Source organism: Dicentrarchus labrax, unplaced genomic scaffold (assembly GCF_905237075.1).
Source record: "Dicentrarchus labrax unplaced genomic scaffold, dlabrax2021, whole genome shotgun sequence".
Classification (NCBI taxonomy): Eukaryota; Metazoa; Chordata; class Actinopteri; family Moronidae; genus Dicentrarchus; species Dicentrarchus labrax.
In genome coordinates, this window is record NW_026136718.1 from 19,117,722 (window position 1) to 19,141,639 (window position 23,918).

Here is a 23,918-nt window from a genome sequence, read left to right on the forward strand (position 1 = left end):
ATATAATCTTTTGAATGATTTCACATTAACACATTCACTACTGATTATACCTTATACTACAACTGATTATATGATACAGTAATATAATTCAATTATTACATGGAATTGTTAAATGCTTACTACTACCATGAGCTTCGTTATCATGTAGTATTATCATTTATTAGCCATATTATGTCAGTAAACATTACTGTTATTATTTTCTGTTAAAATGATGGTACATAAAGTTAACCTTGCAGGCTATGGCAATAATACAGCATTATAACTGATGGCGATGTAGTACACTAACAGCTTTTATTATATTTCCCTCCAATTTTACTAGTGCATTTTATTGCATTTTGACTCATTTCCATATTATAGAGCAGTTATCAGATTATTACTTTACTCAAGGACACAGTGACTGTTGTTATTAAGTTGTAGTATGGTTATTATTGCAGTAAAAGTCAGGTCAGCTACACTATAGAGCAGCCAGGGGCTGGCAGGGGTTCACAGTGTCTGGCTCAAGGACACTTGTGAAGACCAGATGGTTCTTGAACGGTCACCTAACTTCTTGTTATGCTGCCTTGCTGCCCCTTCATGTTCCTACATACAGTATTTGGTGCAGACTCACTTCATGCATCGGGAATAGAGCTGGCACCGTGCCACTGGTACTCTGACTACACAGGAGGGAAAGGCCAAGAGCAGAGTGTGGCTTGCTCGGTCCAGGGTCAGAGACAACAGCTGCCTGGCCTGCAGAGAGTCTTCAGCACACCTGCAACACACACATACACAAATAGGCAGGCACACAGAAAAAACAAAAATGCATTAGGCAATTTCAATTACCAGACCGAGACTGCACATTAAACCTCTGACCTCACTCTGAGCATTACAGCACGGAAAAAACATTCCTCATGAAACACAACCAAACATAAACAGTTCTATAAATAAAAGCTATAATAAAAGTGAAAGCTGCGAGAGGCCAATCCGTGTAGCCAGATGTGACGGTGTCAATCCAAATACACACTGTGCTGATTTTGGAGGTTTGAGAGGTCGGGCTTGCCATCAAAAAACAGCAGCCAGGAACTGAATCGCTTCTAATTGGCACTTAGGGCTACGATAGCCAGCACCAACCTGCCTCCGTGCAGCGGATTTATACCTTTTTATGCACATGTGCACTCATGCATCAGTTGTATCTGGATGGTTTATGGTAATAACATTGCGGCGGACCCACAGTCATTAAGAAGAATCTATCATTCTGCTAAGGCCAAGCTGTGAGTCATTCTTCACAGCCAATATCATACAAGGCAGGGGAAAACAGGGTTGGAGATGTAGGGAAAGCAAAAAATAAAAATAAAAAAAATAGAATAAACAAGTAATAAATGCAGGGAAAAAGGCAAAGAAACACAGAGACTCATGAAAGGAAATAAGAGAGATTGGACCAAGATCAGACAGGAGAGAAGATAGGAGTAGACACAGGCTCTATTAGGGTTGTATCTCCTTCAGGTAATTTCCTAGTTCATTATGGTAACCAGTCCATCACAAACCAGTTATTTCTATCTGTGCTGACTTCTTAAAAGATGACTGTGTTAGAGGCCCTGCTTCTGTGTACCCTGCGGTTATTACAGGGCACAAGACATCGCTTTGTCTGTGTATGTAAGGTGAGGTCGGGGGTGGCCTGGCCTGGAGCATAAAAAGACCCTGATATGGCTGTGCTCTGTCTTCTGATTAGCTGGATGCCTGCTGTGATAGCTGGACTGTCACTGACCTCCCGGTGGGCTCACCATGCACACCAAATTATCCCTCACATACTGGCTCCAGTCCACAGTAGCTCATTCATTACACAGTCCCTTCATTTCACCGGCCATCACTATCCCTCATTTTGTCAAGTCTGAAGCAGAACAAATAAGCTGAGACACAAATTGGTGTGCATATTTTGGAGGGGTTGGGAAGGGAAGGATGTTTATTACTAAATAAGAAGTGAAACAGCACAACTAATTTAGATGAGACTCTACTGTAGTGAGAAAGAGTGTTTCCAAGCTGGTTCAAGAAATAATCCTGTGTTTCCCCGTATTGCAAAAAAGGTATATGTACCAGAGAGCACAATTACCACGTCAGACACCTAGTGCTTAGAAACATGTACTCTCTTTTAAAAGAGGCCTCTAATTAGCCTTGGTGAAAGATAATCACCAGCCAAAATCTGCCTGCATCTGTGTGACAATATTCTACCCTGCGGCCGTCCACCAGGTAGAACACTGCATCTCAACAAAGAAAAAAAGCAGAAATGAAGATTGAAAAGGCACTGTACCAAGTGTTCATTACGTAGTGATGTGCATCCAATGAAACCTCAAGGCTGACTGCCTCATGCAAAATGGTAATTAGAAAAGGGACAGGAAGCCCAATCCACTCCAATCTTTTGTTAAGATCCAGATATTAAATATAATTTAGCTTCAGACTGAAGATAAGGGGTCATTTTTTCCTGTCATTTTTGTGAAGATTAAGGATAATGTGATTTTATCAACATTTCATTATTTTCTGATGTTTTTCCACTAATGCCGTTCTACAGTGTCTCTCAACCTCATTAGAAGATGTTCAGATTTCCTGATAATGAATATTAGCCTCTTATCCTATTCTTTTCTGTTTGCCCTATTTGTATTCTCCGCATGGGGTTGCATCGTCTCAGCTCCTGCACAATTATGCGTATCTTTCGAAGAGTAGGTGAGGTTTTCTGCATAATTCAGGACACGGCATGTTTTGAGGACATGTCATGCTTTTTTTTTTTTTTTTCATGTGACTGTTTTTCTAGGAGTATCTCCCCACCAGCTCCCCTCGCTGTGTATACATCAACCTTGGATGTAATTTAACCCTTTCTTTACCTCCCCTGCTGAGATATTTAACATCAGGCTCTCTAACTATACAGATTTGTGCTGTTATGTAATAGTTTTTTTGTTACACACACACATCACTCTTATTGCTGTACAAATAAATATGAATAAATATATGCTAACTCAAGCACCCGCTTAGCTAAGCTTAGCATAAAGACCGGAAATATGGAAACAGTGAAAATAATCACATAACCCCCCTTTAAAACCTCAACATGATTTTTTTTACACTTTGGTCTTCGCACATATTAAACAAACTAGATATAATGTTTTAATTAGTGAGCTTTAGAGGTGCTAATACTTCAGCAAGAAAACAGAAAAAGAAAAGTTTTTCCAAATGTGTTGAAGATGCCATTAACAGTTCAAAATATACGTCCATTTCCTTCCTGTTAGCTTTGGCGTCTTACTTATCAGGGTTGAATCCCTCTAGCTCCTCCAGGAAGATGTTGCTATTGGTGACGGTGTTGTCCTGGTTCGGCATGATGAGGAACTTGAGGATGGTCCCTCTGCTGGACCCGAGGAACAGGACGGTCCGGTTTCTATAAGGCCCTGCTTCTGTGTCCACCACGATCTTATTCAGCTGGTACCTGCACAACAGGAGAGATAGAGCACTACATTAATGTCACCGGGCTGTGCAGCTCATTTGGGACTTTTCTCCTATGAAAGCTAAAAGCATACTCAAGTAGTTCCTGGAGGCAAGTTTATGATTTAAGTGCATTACAACTGATTGATTTAGGTGTAAAATACAGACTCTTGTGAATTTACATCATAATATGCCATTTTCTCTTGAGTCACTTCAAAATGAAATGAATTCCACAGAGAAGAAACTGCTCATCACATTTGCATAATAAACTAATTACGCCAGACGTTCAGTCATTAATAATATCAGTCAAGTAAATGGGCTCGTCTTGGAACAATAGCAGAGTGTTGCTGAACTACACACAGCCCTGCATGTCTGAGTCAATAGACGAGAATAGAAGCCATGTTGTGCCGGGTGTTTAATATTCCATATACATCCAGTCCCCGTAATCCCCTGGTGGCTGGTCGGCAGCGGCTCCCCATACGGTAGATAGTGGAGAGAGAGAGGCATGCATGCATCTATGTGAGACTGGATGTGCTACAGCTGCTCTACTACCACAGGCTTTATACCCAACCAGGATAAGTTCAACAGAAGGAGCCCAAACTGACAGATCATATGTGTGTTTGCATACATATCTGCGTATGTTCGCAACCTGTGTCTTATTTATCAACTAATATCAGTAAGTTAATATAAATATTTTAATTAAAACAAGTTTTTATTAATCAAGTCAACTTTAAATTTCTAGTTTCTATTTCCAGACCCTTTCTAAGTTAGTGTGTTCAAATTAAGTTTCTTAAAAAACATATAGTACATATAGTATATTAGCAAAGTTTCCAGCATTCATTGTCTGATGGCTAAAACCCTCCACAGACCCTACTTTATTATAGAAATTATGTTTGTATATAAATTTTTTTTGCCAAATATTTCTTGAGGGAAACCTGGATTATGTTCAATGGTAACATCTGAAGTACTGAATGGCAGTGTTCAGGCTGGATGGTTGGAGTACAGAGCACAGGAGGCATAAATGGCCCTTTTGGTCAAAGTTAAGATAAGCTACTTAATAAAGTAAACACACTCTCATTCCTGAGCTTTAAGACTTGACTTTTTCAATATTTAACCAAGATTGCAATCATTCCTAAGTGCTCTAAGTACCTGAAACATAACCATGAAAAGCTTCTTTTTTTTTTTTAAACTTTATAATGTTTTAGTTGCTATGATAACAAATTAATTATATTGTTTCGCAAATATAAACTGTAACTTGTCAGATATATTCACTAAATAAGTTTCCACATTACATTGATAAGAAATGTAATTGAAGTGGCACTACGATTCACTCAAAACCTATTTGCTGATGCAAATTAGCAAACATAATCACCAGGAGACAGGATTGGTGTTGGCTGCTTGCTTGCTTGTTCAGTCTCACCTGACCATGGTTCTGACTATCCAGGGTCTTTGTCCGAGTGATGGGACGGCTTCATCCATCAGAGGGTGGGTCTTGACGAAGTTAAGCATCTCATCAGGGAACGAGTTTGAGGAATTAAACCTGGAACCTTGAACAGCACAGCCACCGGGTCTGGAGACAGCAAGTTTCAGCACACATTTAGCAGATGGTACAGAGGCAAAGTCACATACTCTTTTTGACTACTTCAGACCTCAGTAGAGATGTAGTTATATAATTAAGCTGTCTAGACGGTCTGAGTGTCTCACATTCAGACACATACCCCCTTTTTCAACAAGAGATTGATTTGATTTAGAACCTCGAATTTGAAGTATTTGGCAAGTGATGGATGGTGGCGTGAGGTCCGGACATGCCTTTATATTTGCAGTGAACAAGTTGCATCATTATAAAAAATGGATTTTTCACATCTACATGACTTTCAGTTTACTGAATAAAGTTTCTCAGAGCTGTTACATTATATGAAGTATCTTTTTGCATTCTCCATTACATGTGTGTATGATCAGTTTCACCTTGCAACTAAAACTTTTGGCCATTAGCATAAATGTGTGGTTGCTTGTACAGTGTGTATTTCCTTTTGTTATGAAATCAAACCCTGGCCATGAACTGCAATCAGCAAAACACATCTTTATAGAACAGTATTATAGCTGAATTTTATACAAGTTGTTCATAACTCTGTTTCCTTCTTACAGTTCTCTGATAACAACCTGAACACAGGTGCATAAATTGATTAAAGCCATCTGCACCTTGGCTTCGGGATGACTTCATCTGGAACAGGCGTCCAAATAGACTCGGGTGATTTCTGCTCCTTGAACCTCCCATCAAACACCCCAGCCAGCTGCTCCATGTCGAAGGCACACACAGCCGAACCTGGGATACTAGAGAGAAAGAGACCGACAGGTGAGATGGAGGTAGATTAAGACAGAGACTGTCGATTGATAAAACACTTTGAACTGATATGAAATGGCTGTCAGTCATACATCAAGTGGGTTTCACTTTCGACAGAGTGCAGAAAGAATAAGTGACGGAGAAAGAAAAGATAAGGTAGATGATACCTGGACTGAAAAATAGACTGTGAAACATGAAAAAGGAAAGAAGTTAAAATATAGTCAATTGTGAATGTGAGAAAGCGACAGGCACCCAGCAAAGATGACAAATTGGATTTGGGCTGTTCATATTTTGACATTCAATGCTATAACACAAAGGAAATTGTTACTGAGATGGAAAGAAAGACAGGATAAGACAGACGCTGTCAACTCCTTGGGAAAAGAATAGACATGCAGGGGATGCAATAGCTAGATTAGACCCATGAAAAGATCTTGGCTGGAATTCCTGGAGTATAAAACGAAATAGGAAATGAGTCACTGAATATCCTGCCTTTCAAAAAGAGGGGGAAGATTCTCATAAACCCAACAACACATTCCAGTAAAAATCCCGGTGCACCTCGGAGGCTGTTTAACTACTTGTGTGAACCCTGCAACAGTGATCAGAACATCTGCTCCAAGAAGTGTCCATGGCCCACACACACACACACACACACACACACACACACACACACACACACACACACACACACACACACACACACACACACACACAAAGAAATACACACAGACAAGTTCACACAAATGTCTTCATTAATGCAACGTTTTTGTGTTTTGGCTACAGAAAGCACTACAGAGACAGGGAAATAAAGAGAGCAGTGTAAGGACGAGATAAGGGATGAGTTTTAAAAAAACATCCCATGCTTCCTGCTCCGAGACTCAACTCTCTGCTCTGAATGTGTCCTCGTCAGTGACTAATGGTGTGCGTGGTGTGAGAGCTAGTGACTAAGTGCTAATACCTTAGTGATACACACACACTGAAAAAACCTGAGAGACTGAGTCACCTGCAACCTGTTGCCACATAAATCCCACTCATACCCCATCTGTTTCTTGCAGTTTTTCTCTCTTTTTGTCTTAAAAAATAAACGTCCAACTGGTGATTTGAGGATCTGCCCCCATGATTCCGCAGCAGTGTTTCTGTTGAGTGCCCCTTTGAAAGCCACAGAAGGGTTTGTTTGGGAAGGCAGCGCCTGAAGGCTGGATTTTGGTTGCAGCAGGGAGCCGTTGTCTCCTGATGTGCCATTTGATCAGGTCACGCCGTCTCCTTCAGTACTTATCATTCATAGACAGGGATGTGACTCAACCTGGGCCAGTGTGGCAGAGCTGCAGGCATATCTGTGGACGAAACGGCGTCTCTCTCAGGGCCACAGGCACCAGATGTTATGTGTGACATGTCTGCCAGCTCTGCATCGGTGCCAGCTTGGCTTCCTTTCTCTACCTTATCCCACCCCCCCAAGTTCTCTCTCGCTGCAGGTCACTGGGTTTGCCCCGTGTAGGGCTGTGTGTCTAACAGAAGTAAGCCAAAAGGCCTCGGGCACTTTTTCTCTCTGAATTCTTTTAATTATTCTCCTTTTCACTCCACAGTATTCTCTCCTGGTTTTGTTTCACAGTACATGTGTGTTGTTTTCTTGTACACAAATTTCGCCCTCACACTTAGGACTACTTTCCTTTGTTTACTTTCACTTTTTGCTTGTCCCTCTCTTTCTGTCCATCGGCATTTGTCCTTCCCTCAGTCTTTCTCCTTGACTGGGGTTGAGTGACAGGCTGTCCAGGCTAGATGCATAGGGTGTCCATTTGAGAGGGCTGCTGTGGAGTCTAAAGTACTTCCTCACTGCTTAACAAGCTCACTGACAGCTAGGAATAACATGGTCCTCACGGACACATGAGGCCTCGTAGGAGTTGACGAGGAAGAGGAGAAAGAAGGTGGGAGTCAGGGGAAGTTTCAATGTCTATCCTTTAATAAGAGTTTTAACTGTGATACATTGTAGAGACTTGACATTTTCCACACTCATCATAAATATATAAATAAAGACCTTGTGAAATATTGTATTAATTAACCACATTGGGGATATGTAATTTCTATTCAAATGTTTATGAATGTAAAGGTCAGAAATCCCACACAGTCTCATTCACAGTATAGTACAAACCTGCCAGTTGAACAGTTTAAATGTAGTATTTTTTTCTTACATAATTTTCATAATGTGAATTTTTATTTTGACTTGACTAATTATGAGACTCTTTACACCTCCTAAACTTTTATGCCATCCTTTTTCTTTCTTTTATTCTACCACAAAACTCTCATCTGATCTCCTTTTCTGTATTCAAGCAACCTCATTTTTCATTCTTTTTCTTGACCTTTTCACATCAGGTCCCAGTGGGTATTCTCCTCTCTCCCTATCCTGACTATCCTAACCCATGTGGACCAGTGAACACCTCTCTAACAACTCTGTATTTTCCTTGTGACATGGCTCTGCTGTCAACTACACATGGTGTTCCTTTCCCATACCCATTTCTCAAGCTCTACCTAGATACCAAACTGTGTTTTCCCCAGCCTTCTCTACCTGTGTAGGCCCAGGGGACTAGCCTGCGCATCTGTGCATCTGTGCATCGTCTCCTGTGTCACACTTCTCCTGGTACCGTAAACGTGTTCTCCTCCTGCTCCTTGTCCTCCTCATTTCCCCTCCTCTGCTGTGTTTTCCCAGAGGGACATCCTGCTGTCTGACCCTGTCAAGTGGGATTTCTTCAAAACCAAAACCAAACATGGACTCCCACACTCAGGATGCACTGGATTTACTTTACTTTGCATGGGATGTTTTCCCTGCATTCCTGCTTGGCTCCATTAAGCCTAATGAGCCCACGTCCGTCTACAACTGAAGAATTTTCAGCTGCCAAAACAATAGCTAAGAAATAATGAGAATTGTTTGTTTTCAGTACTAGTCCAGTGCAGCATGGCGATGGTAAGCCTTTCCTTTGACATCTTGCTGCTGTTCTTTCCACATTTACCAATTTATTTGAGTTGCTAAATAAAGCAGAAAGTACTTTTTTCCTCTCCCCAATGGTCTCATATTCTTATTCTTTCTCCTATGAGTTTGCTGTTGCTCTCTGCGCCTCCTTGACCTCTTGAGCATCAGGAGCATGAGTGCAAGAGGTGATCAGTTGGAAATCCAAGCTCTTCTTTCATCCCTCCTCGAGAGGAAGGGCCTGGGGCTTCAGAGGTGGATGCACAAAGGAACTGACAACTGGGGGAGATATTATACTCTGGAAGCAGAGAATGAAGGATCCCTCAAACTCCATAACAGTTGAGGAGCTGGTATGTTTCTTTAAAGTTATCCCTGGAGTATGTGGGCACAGGAGGAGATGAGTACACTTCAAGGTGTCCACGGGAGACTCCGGGAGGGCCCAGTAAAACCTTGACTTCATCCCGCTATTGCCATACTACAGTCCACAGGGCCAAATGGCAGGGGGAGAATAGCTATTCCTCCACTCCCAGGTCCTGCTTCATGCTGTTTTCACTGCACGCTGCCAGCCAGAGCAATTTGTCTGGCAAGCACTTAGCCAGTGTGGCGCAGTGGGCCACACGGGGCCAGTGGGAGTTTTGCAGCTCACCTCACACATTCTCTCTTTCTCTTTGTGTTCATTTTCCTCCATCACACATGTCCTTATCCATCCATCTAAACCTCCTTTTTCTCTGTCTCTTGGCTGGCAGTTATTTAAAACAGGACCCAGTGGCAGTTTACCCAGGCAGGGGTGTGTGTGTTCAGCTGGTTCTCCTCTGTGGTGTGCTGTAAATGCTGTTATCTGGTAACCATTGTAAGTGTGTTTGTGCATGCGTGCGTTTGTGTATGAGAGTGGGAGAGTGTGTGTGTGTTTGTGTGAAGCATCCATCTGTCTGTGCAGGCAGTGGCCCCTTCTCGCAGCGTAGCCCTTCCACACAAGCAGATAAGATGCAGCTGATGAAACAGTTTTAGATCTCACAGAGCGAGGGATGCACGTGTTGTCCATTATTGACTTCTTCGTCCTTGAGTTTCTCATCCATCTCTCCTGCTCTTGTTCCCTGTCTCCCTCTTTATTCTCCTCTGTGTCTTGTCTCCTTTCACATTTATTTGTTCATCATCTCTCTTTTTTTTTCCTTCTCTTTTTTCTCTCCTGTATCTTACTGGGAGGTCAGAAGCCTACTGTACTGCAGCTGGCATAGAGCCTTATTTTTATATCCTAAAAAAACAGAGATGTTAGTGCACTGGGACAGGTGATAGTTATGCTGCTGGATGCATTTAAGTGAGATTCTGTATTGATACCAGAGCAGAGTCAAATAACAGGCAGTTGCAAGGATTTGTTTGCTTCAATGTGTATGCCTTACCAGACACTGTAAGAGGTGTCAGGGCCATTCAGGCAGTGTAAGATAAGTGGGCCATCACAGAAAAAGTTGACTGAATTTGGCTACAATTTAAGCTACTTAGACTGCAACATAGCAATACCTTATTCTAAAGTATGCAGACAATGTTTATACCTGTGCAGCTTCAAGGATGTTGGTGGATGTTCCCACAAACATACACACTACAATGTCCCTCTTAATAAATAATTTAATCTCCCAATAAGAATTAAACATTTTCTTACTTTGAAAATTAGCTTTAAAAAGCAGCATTTAATAAGTGCCTTCATCAAAGCGCAATAAGTAGATAACTCAAACTGTATCAGAAAAGAGTCATATCAGGTATCAAGAAAACAGTTGGGTTTATTTGCACTTGCAGCAAGGGGAATTATCTCATCCCACTGGCAGTTTTCTCACTTGTTTTAGGAAAATTTAAGACTCAACACTAGACAGCATCACTGTAGAAGATTAGTACCTCTCTAATGGAGAAACAAATACATGTTTAGTGCATCAAAAGAAGGTTCAGAAGTTCTTCTTTCTGTGGTTCAATTTCTCTGGTTTGCTGTTTGTGTTGTCTTTGCGTTCTTTGGCTTTGCAAATACTCCCAGTCTCCAATAATCCCCCATTTAACAGGCAGCATCTCTCCTCTCTGCTCCCCTCCTCTCACCTTTTTTCAATTTAATGTTGTCTTTCAACAGATCACCCTTTTGTCCTCAATGAAAGCATTCCATGTGTCTTAAATTACTCTGTACCCCACAATCTTGACCTTTGTACCGCCACTCAGCCTCTTTCATTTCTCTGGAGCTTTGTTTGGGCTGTAGGAAGCCTTGCTCTTTCTGACTTCATAGGTGAAGGAACAAACTACGGTGGCCTGTAATTTTCAAGGTGAGCCGTGTGTGTGCTGCTGCACACTGGGTGTCTATCTCAGTCTCCACTGGAAGTATGTCGAGGTGCGTTTCTATGCCTGTAAATTTCTTAAAAAATACAACCAGTAAGATTGAATCCCCTTTTATCTCTTCTAGAGAACACATGTACGGTGGCCGACAAGGGCAAATGCGCCACAAACTGCAAAACGCTGCAAACACGGGAATGATGCAAAACCAAAAACACACAAACACATAAAACAAATGCAACAGAAAAACGCAGCAACAGAAAAATGCTGCAATCACAGAAACGAAGCAGAAGCAAAAACTTACAAACCCACAAAACAAATGCCAAAGAAAAATGCTGCTAATACCAAAAACACACAAAACCCCAAAACAACTCCAAGAGAGAAACGCTGCAAATTCGCTCCACAAAACGGAAGTGCACCAGGCCACTAGGGGGACCCGACCTGAGGGATGGACCAGTCCTGTGGGACCAGACCTGAAAGACATGAAGAAGAAGAAGAAGAAGAAGAAGAAGAAGAAGAAGAAGAAGAAGAAGAAGAAGAAAGTTGGCTAAGTTTTGGAGAGGATAGTAAAAAAGTATGTTTTCCTTTATGTCTTTTTTAAATACTTGGCCGTAATCTTTTATAATATTAATATATTATATAATTATAATATTAGAAATATAATATAACATTAATATATTATATAATTATAATAGTAGAAGAATATTATAATTATATAATACCATCAGAAAAATAATATAATATTAATATATTATCAATATTAATATATTATATAATTATAATAGTAGAAGAATATTATAATTATATGATATATTAATATTATAAAAGATTACGGCCAAGTGTTTAAAAAAGACATAAAGGAAAACATACCTTTTTACTCTCCTCTCTAAAACTTAGCCAACTTTCTTCTTTTTCTTTTTCTTCTTCTTCTTCTACTTCTTCTTCTTCATGTCTTTCAGGTCTGGTCCCACAGGACTGGTTCATCCCTCAGGTCGGGTCCCCCTAGTGGCCTGGCGCACTTCCGTTTTGTCGAGTGAATTTGCAGCGTTTCTCTCTTGGAGTTGTTTTGGGGTTTTGTGTGTTTTTGGTATTTGCCGCATTTTTCTGTTACATTTGTTTTATGTGTTTGTGTGTTTTTAGTTTTGCATCATCCCCGTATTTGAAGCGTTTTGCCGTTTGCAGCGCGTTTGCCCTTGTCGGCCACCGTAGACATGGGTTGAAATCCCTCAAACACAAGTATGCACACATACATGAAAACCAAAAAATCTTCTTATTTGAAGACAGACAGGTTGACTATTGATATAGAACACTGTTTCCCAACCAGGATCTGCTACTCTGGGGTACGTGGAAACATTGCAAGGTAGCAAGTAGCCTAGTAGTAGTGATTTGAGGAGTAGCCTAGTCATTAAAAAAAAACTGGAACAGCAAAACGCCGTGTGTTAAGAATGTGACAAACTAGTGTTAGTTAGCAAGTGAGCAGATATTTTGTGACCTTTATTAAAAAGTAATGGATGATAAGATATACTTTAGCTAAAATGGATAAACAGTTCCAACAGTTAGCTAAAAGTAATGGATAAATGGTTGAAATAGTTAACTAAATCGTTTGGTTATGGTATTATTATTAATACCATATATCATATATTACTACTACTTAATGAAATTTTTAAAAATAGCTAAAAGTAATACATAAGCAGTTGAAATAGTTAGCTTAGCTAATGGTTAAGTAGATAGCATTGTTGATAAAAGGGTACTTTAATTCACTTGACAGGGCTCTGGGGTACAACTGACAAAAGGGGAAAGAACTGAACTTGAGCATCTGTCCTCGAGTGCACATTTTTGAGTGTTTTTTGTGTCTCGTAGTTTGTTTACTGATTTATGTTTCTATTTCTTTGTTTTACCTGTTAGCCGGAGTGGAGAACACCCCCAGGATTATGTCCCTGCCGTGCATCCTGATGATGGGGCTCGTGGAGTGGAGCAGGTTAAAGTAGAAGTGAGAATCACCGGGGACAGAGCAGTTTAATCGGGCCTTCAGGAATGACGTCCACTGCTTCTCCAGGACACGTTGAGACCCACCCTGATCACGCTTACACACCCGCGCCACACGTGACACCACCACCTGTGAGCATTCAAGCACAGAGAAGCAGATGTAGGCATAGAAAATGACTGTGCATAATACATCTGCAATATACTGACATATCTGTGTAAGCACAGTTCACATATAACTCCAATGATTAGCTGGGGAGGTAGGATATAGTTCCCAAGCTTTGGGTTTCATCTTCAAAAGGGCATATTTAAAAGCTCTTTTCAACTCCAGGGTGATCTCTGAAGAGTCATTTGCATGCTATTTGCAATGTGAAAACCCTGTTTTGACAGATCATTGTTTTATAATGGTAAATTTAATATCAATTATTCATGAAAATGTCAGTGAATCTCAAAATTGCTTCTTTGAACACCCTCGTCAACACAAAGGTGATGCTGTTTAAGTATCCATTTACTCTGCTCACTGTAAACATGTCAAAGCCCGAGACCTTGTGCAAGCACTTCTCCCCAAATGTGAATAGCTAATTTATCAGAGAAATGGGTTTCCTAATGGTGATATTTTTTCATAAAGATGTATCCCCAGCTCTGGTAAGGGCAGGAAATATAGAGAGTTGCTATAAAAAAAAAAGGCTTTTCTCAGGTTAATACAGACATGAGTTGTTTGCTCAGTCCTTGATTTGTTGGATAAGATATGCAGACAAACAAATATGGGGATGAAAGGTCAGTGTAGCTGTGGGAAAAGACTTGATATTGACATCCAAATAATAGCTGCAGAGAGATATTAGACTTGAATATCCTTTCATGGTGTTGCATTTTAACGACCCATTCACATATTCCTCTATAGTCCTTTTTAAAGATGCTCTAAATGGACCGACAGCTCCTCTGTGTGAATACTGAGGGTTCAGAGGGAAAAGAAGATATGTTTTCATCAGAATGACTTCTATACCTTCTCCAGGTAATTGAACTCCATGGCTATTTCTCTGAAGAAGAAGTAGATGTGAGGTCCCCACTCCACAGCACTGACAAAATACGGCTCTATATTGTGTGAGAGAGAGAAAAAGTGAGAGATGCGTAAAGTGTTAAGGAGAGGTGTGTGGAGAGAAAGGGTTTGATGAAATATACATGGACCATGAGAAAGCATACAGCAAACAGTGTCTCCATTTGCAATTGCATCATTCACTCCCATGACACCGAGGTAACATGAGGGCAGTGGGAAAGAGGCACAGGCCCTGCTTAATTTCATTACATGGTGAAAGGGGATTTCACACCAAACAATAAGCGCATTATGACTCCCTGATGTTTCTGAGAACTCAGTTTCACGCTATGCATTTTGGCGCTGTTACACCTGGGACCAGCTACAACCTATGTGGTTGATACTGTGTATTTTTCTTCACTGTCCCATTGTCTTTGTTACGTTTGACCATGATGTGGATGGTCAAACTCTGTCAGGGAGCAGTAAGTTTGACAGCTTTGTGTCCAGTGACCTGAACACAGAGCTGCCAGGCTGCTGACTCAGCCCTCTGTTACTGACATATGTATCGATCCTGCATGCTGGTAAGTGATGCGAACCCACACTCAAAACATTAGACAGAAACATCGACAGCAGACTCGTTGCTGATGAGAACACGTACTTCAAGAAATTGTGTCTGCGCACCTACGCTTGTCAAAACACAAACAAATACACCTTCACAGGCATGCAGAAGCACACATACACACTCGCACACATCTCTGTAGGTACCTCTGAACCACTTGGAGTCGTGCTTGACGGTGCGCAGAGCGGGACTGTCCCCAAGGCTACGGTAGATCACTGCATCAATGGCCAGAAAGTCTGTCACTGTGGCTGTAAACAGATTTCCCTCTGACACACACACACACACACACACACACACACACACACACAGACACAGAAACACAAGTAAGTTGGAAAGCAGCAGCATAACTGCAAACAATAAAGCTGGAGTGAACGTTACTGTATTATAAAAGTCCTGCATCATAAACATGACATGACTGACCACTCAACAATGTAATTGCAGTAACATAATTGCAACTTGGCAGCACTCCCACGCAAAAAACAGCATTTTCACTTCTAGCTAATATCAGATAATGGGATGATGGCTGAACAGTAATGGCTCCCTACAGTTTTAGCCACAGAACACTGTTGATTTGATTATAGTGAAGTGTTTAAACACAATGAAGTAAACAAAGGAGATGAATGAAACTGGAATAATCTTGTTGAGCTTGCAGCATGTAGCCTGTTCAAGGGTCAAAAACACCTTTACGGAGGAAAAATTATATTCTTCAATGATATTTATCACTGTGATCACTAAAGGCACAAAAACTACATTTGTGACAGCATACAGTGTCACAGTGCTGTGTGACCCACATGCAGATGAGGGAGTATAGACTAAAACAAAAGGTGTGTCTTACCTGCAAACAGAGCTACATTGGCGTGTTTGGGGTCATAGGGGCATCTCGCCATACCACTGACCGTGTCTCCTACCATCTCTAGAGTGTCTCCCTGTTACACCACAAACACATAAACACACACATGCACGCATCAATCAGCAAACAATAGAAATGAATCTACAGCAGCAGCATGAAAACAAGCAACAAAGAAGAATGGCAATTAGGGAGTGTTACCGTAAGTGCAAACTAATGATTCACTGGTGGCAATTAGGCGCAGCAGCAACAACAAGGGAGTCACATTCTCATGCATAAATAAAACAGACAAACACACACACACCCACCCACACACACACACACACATACACAGGGGTCCATACACCCACATAAATTCACACACAAGTTGATTTCAATCTCTTACTCACAAACACACATGTACACACAGTAGAAATCTCTGCATCTCTCTCTGTTACATACACACACTCACAAACACATACACTTAGCCAAAAGCAAACTATTTCAACAGCACAGTCTTATTCTCATCCACGGCTGAAATCTATAGGTGTCATTTCATTAAAAACCAGCTATAAATAAAACAGTAGCTAGCATCGCTAACTAGTCTCCAGAGAAACATACAGCCTATCAGGAAGAGACAGGTGTGTTATACACTGTTGTAGAATGTCATTAGTGGCTGACAGATAATGGGCCAGGTACGTCTCAGTGTTCCACTGTTGCGCTATGTTTGAAATGTGAGAGACTGAAAATAACACTTATCTGAAAAAGTCTTTGATAGTGAAAGGATTTTTTCCCACTCACTTTCTTCAACTCAACTGCCTTCATCCCTCATTTAATATTCCTGCAGAACGATGTGAAATCAACCGAGCCAATGATTAATATTCATGTGTAGTTTTTTTTCTCCCCAAGTTTGAAATCGTTACTGTAATTGAGCGCGACAGGGATTGGTTGGGAAGTGGAGCATGCTGCATGGTGGAGGATTCAAAGCTTCAGACTCTGACAAACATATTTTGGACAGAGTGGTGGAAATATTCAGAGCTGTGTCTAATTGTTTGAATCAGGTCAGTCAACACTTACACTTGTAGCTTCTTCATCCCTCTGCCTCCAACTGTGGAATTTCTTTGCGTTTGTAACCAAGAGCAAAAGGAAGCCAACCAGGCAAACAAGTCACATCTCCACCCTTACTCTTTGAATACCCTCCTCTTCCTCTTCTCTCCCCTTTGTGTTCTTCTTGATTATCCGTCTCTGACTCTCAATGATAACAAGCTCGGCAGACCACAAAGTTTAACCACCGAGAAATAACAACTGCTGTATCTCAGGAAAACAAGGCACTGGAGCTGCCAGACAACATGGATAAATAAGTCCTGGGGAGGAAGTCAACACCGCATGGAGTGCTGAACAAACACCTCTAATAAAGCTGTAAATGTTCACCTGAACAGGTGCACCATACCGAGGCCTATGTTTAGGACAAATAGACAAGGCATTTATCAATAACGTCAAACGAGTCATTATGACTTTATAAGGACATTAGCACAGGTTTGTAATGTTTGCTGCGAGCTTGTTTGACCTTTACTTACGGTGTAGTTGGCACATAGCGGGTTGAAGGCGTTGGTCCCACACACAAACAGCCCTCCTCGTCTGCTGAGCAGCACCTTCATAAAATTACGGCATTCATCCTGCAGGAAAGAGAGAAATAAAGAGAGGGAGAGCTTAATGTGCAGAAGGGGTGAAACTGAAGGGAAGAAAGGAAAATGATGGAGCCAATAGAGGAAAAACTGGGTTTATTTTTCGGAGACTGATTATCCAAACTGCTTTGTGAAATGAAGCTTTTCAGTTGCCTGATGTGTGGAATTATCACACCATTAACGCTGTCAATCATATTGATACAGTCTGAACGTAGCCTGCAGAGACTGTAAGTGTCTACCCTCTTCACACATGCAAACACACACACACACACACACACACACACACACACACACACACACACTAACACACGCACAGCTGCCGCTGATTGACAGTCGGTAATCCAAACCAGCTTCAGGATTTTAAAACAAGCAAAAGATTTAAGGCTAATTTCTCCACTGTAAGGCGTCTAACTACATGAAGCCTGCTTAATGACTAAATAAACCAAAGTCACAGTTTCATTCTTCCATGTGTATTCTCTGAAACGAGAAGTTGTGTAAGCACCACATGACTTAATGGCTGCTTTTGCCCCACAGTGCCAGAAAGTAATAAATGTTGCTGTAGTGAAACTGAGAAAAATGACTTCAAGCTAATCTGCTGCCTCAACAAAACTATAGTGCTTAAAGTAGAAATGAACACATGTGACCTCTGATGAATGCTTTACACTGATGTGATGATCAGTGCTGCACCTATAGCACAACTTTATGGTAACTATTTAAGCATTTATCCATGTATCCATTTATATTTTCAACTATTTGAACTGTTTATTCAATGCTTTTAGCTATTTACTGTATTTTGACAATTAATCCTAACTGATTAGACTTCACTGCTCGCTTGTTAACTCGCTTTAATGCACTCTCAATTGCAACATGTGTCTGATTGAGATAAAGATGCAGAAAATAAGAAAAACAATTATTAAAGGATAAATAGAATTTATAAATACAGAAAAAAAGATATGGGCATTAATGGCCAAATTTGAACAATTTGCATATAAACATGTGGTGTACACATGTTAAGGCAGTGGTTCTCTTTTTGGACTTAAAATGAAGGAATAGTGACCTCTCACCACAGATTTTGACAACATGAGTTGTGAGGGCTATTAAGAAAACAATTAAGCAAAATATAAATATACTTCCAGTATGGGTAAATAGAAAGGCGTTTTGTTCTTTCTTTCATCATCATGTGACCCCACAGACTTGGGGTAAACATGTCCCCATGTTGGGAACGACTGGCTCAAGGGCTTTATGACCAAAAAGTAACATGATAATAAACAAACAACGAACCTATCAACACATACGCAAATCTGTGTGTGCAGGAATTTACATTTTTCCATGGATATTATTCCAGTCATGGCCTTTGACTTTAAAAGCCAAAAAGTACCGACAGCAATTTGTCTTTGCAGAGCCGAGTCCACCACCTGTGTGCATATGTGTGTGTGTGTGTGTGTGTGTGTAGAGTGAGGGGTGATGATGTACAGTAGATCACTGGTGAGCAGCCGCCAGCAAGCCCCTCCCCAAACTACTAGTGTCCCAGCCAGGATGGCACCAGCTTTGACACACACACACACACACACACACACACAAACCAGATGGGGTCTACTTCAAGACCACCACCCACACTGATGTCATCGGAAAGAGAAGTAGGGCTGGAGCAGAAGCGGTGGTGGTGATAGCGGGAATGTCAAATGACAGTCTGTACGTGTGTATGTGTGTGTGTGTGTGTGTGTGTGTGTGTGTGTGGAAGAGATCAGAGGGAAAGCAGTGATATGAGAGGCGGGTGAGTGTTATTCCAGATGCTCCACCCTACACCCTTCTACCCCTCCACCTTCCCACTTCACTCCCTGCAGGGTTCTCGGTTTTCAACAGCAAAAAAACAGGAAAGCAGGAAGTGTTTTTATGTGTGAGTGTAAAGAGTGTGCGTGTGTGTTGGGGTGCAGGGGGTGTGTCAAGTGTGAGGTGTAAATCTCTAATGGCGCAGCAATCTGTGACAAATTGCGGAGCGGCTGTGACAGTATTTGTGTGTGTGAGTGTCACTCCCCCACATACAGCATGTGTTCATGTGTGCCTGGTGCATATATATGTTTGGGTGCATCTGTGTATCACAGCACAGATGCATGCTCATGTGTGAGAATCATTTGCATGCTGTTTGTCGGTGGGGTTGCAGTCTGTCAGCTTGGTCAGAGCTGTAATCACAAAGCCAGATGAAGCACTCTTAATAACAACCCAGTCCCACTGCCAGCATCTCAGAGAGGGGAGTAAATACTAGGAGCCAAACCACTGCACAAATGTGCACATTTGGCAGTGCAAATACACATAAAATTAAACATTTCATGACTACAGGATAAAAAACAAGGATTGTATACTTCATAACATTTCAACTATTGAGTTTTGATTGCCATTTGCACTTTAAAGACATCACCCAAATTCCTCCCCTGCTGCATACATGCTTTTCATTAACCCTTATTCATTTATTCTGGGAAGCAATTTGGCACTTCCAGGTATGGGTCTTGCTTTATTCAAAGCCCAATTCAGTCATCAGGATTATAGGGTTTTACTATGGTTTCCACATTAAAAAATAAACCAATTACAAAGGATCAAGCAGTGAATCAATGAATTAAACAATAAGATATAAATCCAAATGCTGTACGTCCTGCTGCCTCCTTCTTCTCCCCTACTGCCTCCCTCCCCTCTCTCTGCTCCCTCGCTCCCTGGGCAGAATCCAGACAAAACGCCACCTGTGCTGGCTGGCAAGCCTTCCCGAGACCCAGACGACTGCAGCCCTCCTCCTCCTCCTCTTCCTCCTCCTCCTGCTCCTCTTACTGACAGCAGCAGAGCTGCCTGGGCTCTGAAAAATTCATCTGCAGCACAGATGAATTACACAGGAGCACGCGTCTGAGTGCAAATATGGACGTAGTTGTGAATGGAGGGGAGATTTAAAGAAGAACGAGTGTGGAAAGATAGGGAGTGTGTGTATGTGTGTCTGTGAGCAAGTTTGCATATGTGAATCAGCATTTATATAAACTAGACATTACGCAGGCAGAAGGTTTTTAATCAGTGTCTTGCCCTTAAGGCAGATGTTGGCTAGGCTAGTTGTACTCTGCAGATGTTGATTGAGCAAGTGCATTCCTCGCCCTGTTGGATTCTCAGCACAGACATTTTCCTTAGACACACCAAAGGCATTCATAGACATATAATGCAAGCGATCGCACACACAGACACAGTCAGAGGATCGACAACAAGTTCTCTGTTGCTACAACACATCTGCTTAAAACAACCTGCAGCAGTCATACGCCATTAAAACCGAGGAGGTTCCACATTCTGCATCTGCTTTCCATCTTTTGTCCGGAACTCAACCTTTAGCCTGAGATGATAAACAACTTTTCATTTGACCTAAGCCTGGGCTCAGTGTTTGTTCTAATGATGAGGCATTATCCCAAAACCTGAACGAACATTGGTTTTACTTCAGGCTATAATTAGCATTCCCATGTTTGGTCTAACCAAAATAAAAAACAGGTTCATACATCGTAAAATCTTCTGCTCATTTTCCTGCTTGAGGCACAACAACAGCATTTTTCATACTCTCATAAAAGTTATCATGATGACCTGCTTTAGTAAGGTTTCGCACAATAGGAGCCATCTAAGGTAGTACATCAGGGGGTCGTATTTAGCAAGCTGCTCCTCTAAATCTCAAAAGTTTCCATTACATGCCTGGCTGGTCCCCTGATGTTAGCGACCAGGGAGAAAGAGAGCATTGCCCTGCCAAGAGCCGCCATTGAGCCAGAACTCTCCCACACACACTCTCACATGCACACACATTTACTGTATACACACTCACAAAGGTTTGGCGAGCCCTATTCTCCACTCATTAACAACAGGCTTGTCATTTCCAGAAAAATCCCTAATGCACAATTCTGACTGAAAACAGTGACTCTATGACAGGAATAAAGTGTGTGTGTGTATGTTTGTCTGCATGTGGGTGGAGGATAAATTAACAGCGGTACCAAATTAGCAGCAATGTGCTGTTCTGAGTGCTGCGGTCTTACTCAGCATGTTAAAGCTAATCCGCGTCCCTCTGCAACCCTTCTTTCCTGTTTGATGGTAATTCTGACTGAACACACCACAGGCCACAAACAAACATCAGACACCAGAGGGAGGGAGAGAGGGAGGGAAAGTGAGATAATAGAGATGGGGGGGAAAATGAAGAGAGAGAGAGGGAGATATAGGGAGAGAGTGAAGGAAAGAGAGACAGAAAGGAAGAAACAGAGAAAACAATTGAGTTTTTCCAGGCCAGTCAGCCATGTGGCAGTCTCAGCGGTGGAGCCGACCTGCAACAAGACCTACAGATCGTGGGGTCAGCTGAGCTCCACTCCCTGGTGGAAACACACATATACACACGCACACAAACCACCGCCACCACCACCACCATTCAATCGTTGACCAAAACACTTAACCTGAAACACCTGATGTACAGCTCTTTGACTGACAACCTGCTGAGAAAATGGTGGGAAATTGCCTCACTGTGATTAAAAGATGTGATATTAGATGCTTGCCCGTAAGACAAATGGCTTTTGGGGGGATATTTGGAGAAAAGAAAGCACAGTTAAGCAATTATTGTATGATGAAGCCAGCTTTTAGTCACAAAACTTTCAATGGGCAAATTTTCTGACGAAAGGTTTTGATGAGATCAGATATTTTCTTTGTCACGCAAGTACACATAAGAAATGCAGTACACAGCTATAGATCCAACAATTATATCACTTCACAAGAACTGAGGATAAAGCAAAACAGAATGCCAAAATAAGGGAAATTAGTATCCCGAGTAATTAAAGGGAAAGAAAGACTGCACACACAGTTGGAAAAATGATTTCTCTGCGCAACTACATTGTTGCATTGGAACTAAGAGAACCTTCTTCTCTCCATATTTGATGTTATTGACCTTCTTGCACCTCAGCATCGTGTTGTGAGTTTGGTGATAGCTTTGGTGAATGGGCTTCTGTGATGTGAAAATACAATAAAGGTTGAACTTGAATTCATCTTGTCCCAGAAAAACAAAACATTTGAAGTAGCAAAGACTCCAATGTACAGTAACATGAAAGGCAGAGAAACAAGATACTTTCTACATATGAAGCATTGGTGAGCTAAAAAAAAAGGGACCACAACTAAGGAATGAAAGTGAGTCCACATGTGGTATTTCAAATCGATTAATTTTGGAGCCCAAAAAAAAAGAGCTGTGAAACTGAATCTTCTGCCTGTCCAGAAAAGGCATTTGGGTTGGACGATTGAAAACCCGGAGCTCCTTGGAGAGCACGATCAACGCAATATTGATCAAACAATCTCGCTAAGTGCTGCTTATAACGATGCCCAACCGCTCTTTAAAAGCGCTCTATACGGGATTGCCTTTGTTTGCATGTACATGCCACACTGCCATGGCCTGATGTGTTGGCACAGAGCCACCTCTGGAGAACGTCTCACCCTCTATCTCTTGCTCTCTTTTGCTTTCATAGGAAGAGAAAGGTAAGGAAAGAACAAGTGGAGGGAATGGCAGACACATGAAAAGGGCAAATACAGGAGAGATGAAGAGACAGTGGAAAGCAGAGGACAAAGGAAAATATGACGGAAATATGCAGAGTGAGTGACAGTGAGGCCGACTGTTGCATTCATCAACAATCGTTTGGTCAACATGGGAGAAGAAAAAAGGCAAAAGAATTAGGATATTGAATTTTCAGCCTAATTAGGGAGAATACTATGTCCTTTGTGATCAACCAAGCAGAAACATTTAATTACAAAACCAATTACGAGGTGGTGAATGTGTCACATCTGACACAACCAACCCCCAAGCAGAACAGGACATTTTCAGGAGGTGAAGTGGAGGAGAGAAAGAGGAGGAAGGGCGGGTATGGAGGCACATAGAAAATTACTTCTTGACAGATGTGTTTGTTGAGATTTCCTTTTTAATTGTGCTCATGTATGTGTAGGCGAGAGAAACAAAGAGAGAGCAGATAAATAAAGAAACTCAAAATTATGAATATGTATGAGCATACAGTATAATGTACGTGAGGCTTGGTAATCCCACCTACATGTGTGTAAGAACCATGTGTATGAGTGCATTAGAGTCAGAAAAAGATTATTTTGTTAAATATTCAGTCAAGCCGACTTCCAACATGATGATCAAAATGGCAATATCGGCTAACAAAAACAACACCCTGGCAATCTTATGCTGCAGTCAGGTGATTACACACTAATGAAAACATATTGTATATCATTTCTGCCAATGGATCCTCTTAGATGTTACACACTGGACCTTGAAATTATGTCTTTTCCAAGTCTTAAAGGCTGCATTACAGCTAAGCTTTCTGATTCCATTTTATTCCAGTGTTTTAGCTCAGTATTTTCTTTGGGGGGAAACTATGACACTATTCTGCATTGAAAAAAGCCAAAATAATTTAATATGAAGAGAAAAAAGGCTCTGCGCACTTAGGTCCAATTCAGAGATTTAACGATAAAGCCAGGCTTCATTAGGCTAATTATTTTGACAAAAGGGAATCCAGATATAACAATGATATCCAATAGAGCACACCTCTGTTTTTGAGATGTAGGTTCACATGGGATATGTAATTCCTAATTGTAGTTGCCAAGGTGTTAGTTATAGCTCAATAAAGTAAACAGGAAATTATTGCACTTGTTTGGTCCTCATGTTCACATAACAAATTACTTTAAAAGGCTTTAGGCTTAAGCACCAGGA

The 23,918-nt window shown here is 41.3% G+C and overlaps 1 protein-coding gene across 3 annotated transcripts in view; it reads right to left on the bottom strand.

The window, feature by feature from the left end:
- sema6bb (sema domain, transmembrane domain (TM), and cytoplasmic domain, (semaphorin) 6Bb) overlaps positions 1–23,918 on the bottom strand; it is a 123,454-nt gene that overhangs the window by 32,042 nt on the left and 67,494 nt on the right. For all 3 annotated transcript variants that reach the window (XM_051378025.1, XM_051378024.1, XM_051378023.1), the window contains 9 exons: positions 17,072–17,170; positions 15,504–15,594; positions 14,815–14,934; positions 14,023–14,111; positions 12,935–13,152; positions 5,638–5,769; positions 4,859–5,008; positions 3,263–3,442; positions 608–748 (listed from right to left, as the gene is read on the bottom strand). In XM_051378025.1, coding sequence (XP_051233985.1) covers positions 608–748; positions 3,263–3,442; positions 4,859–5,008; positions 5,638–5,769; positions 12,935–13,152; positions 14,023–14,111; positions 14,815–14,934; positions 15,504–15,594; positions 17,072–17,170 — 1,220 coding nt within the window. The remainder of the gene's footprint in view (positions 1–607; positions 749–3,262; positions 3,443–4,858; positions 5,009–5,637; positions 5,770–12,934; positions 13,153–14,022; positions 14,112–14,814; positions 14,935–15,503; positions 15,595–17,071; positions 17,171–23,918) is intronic.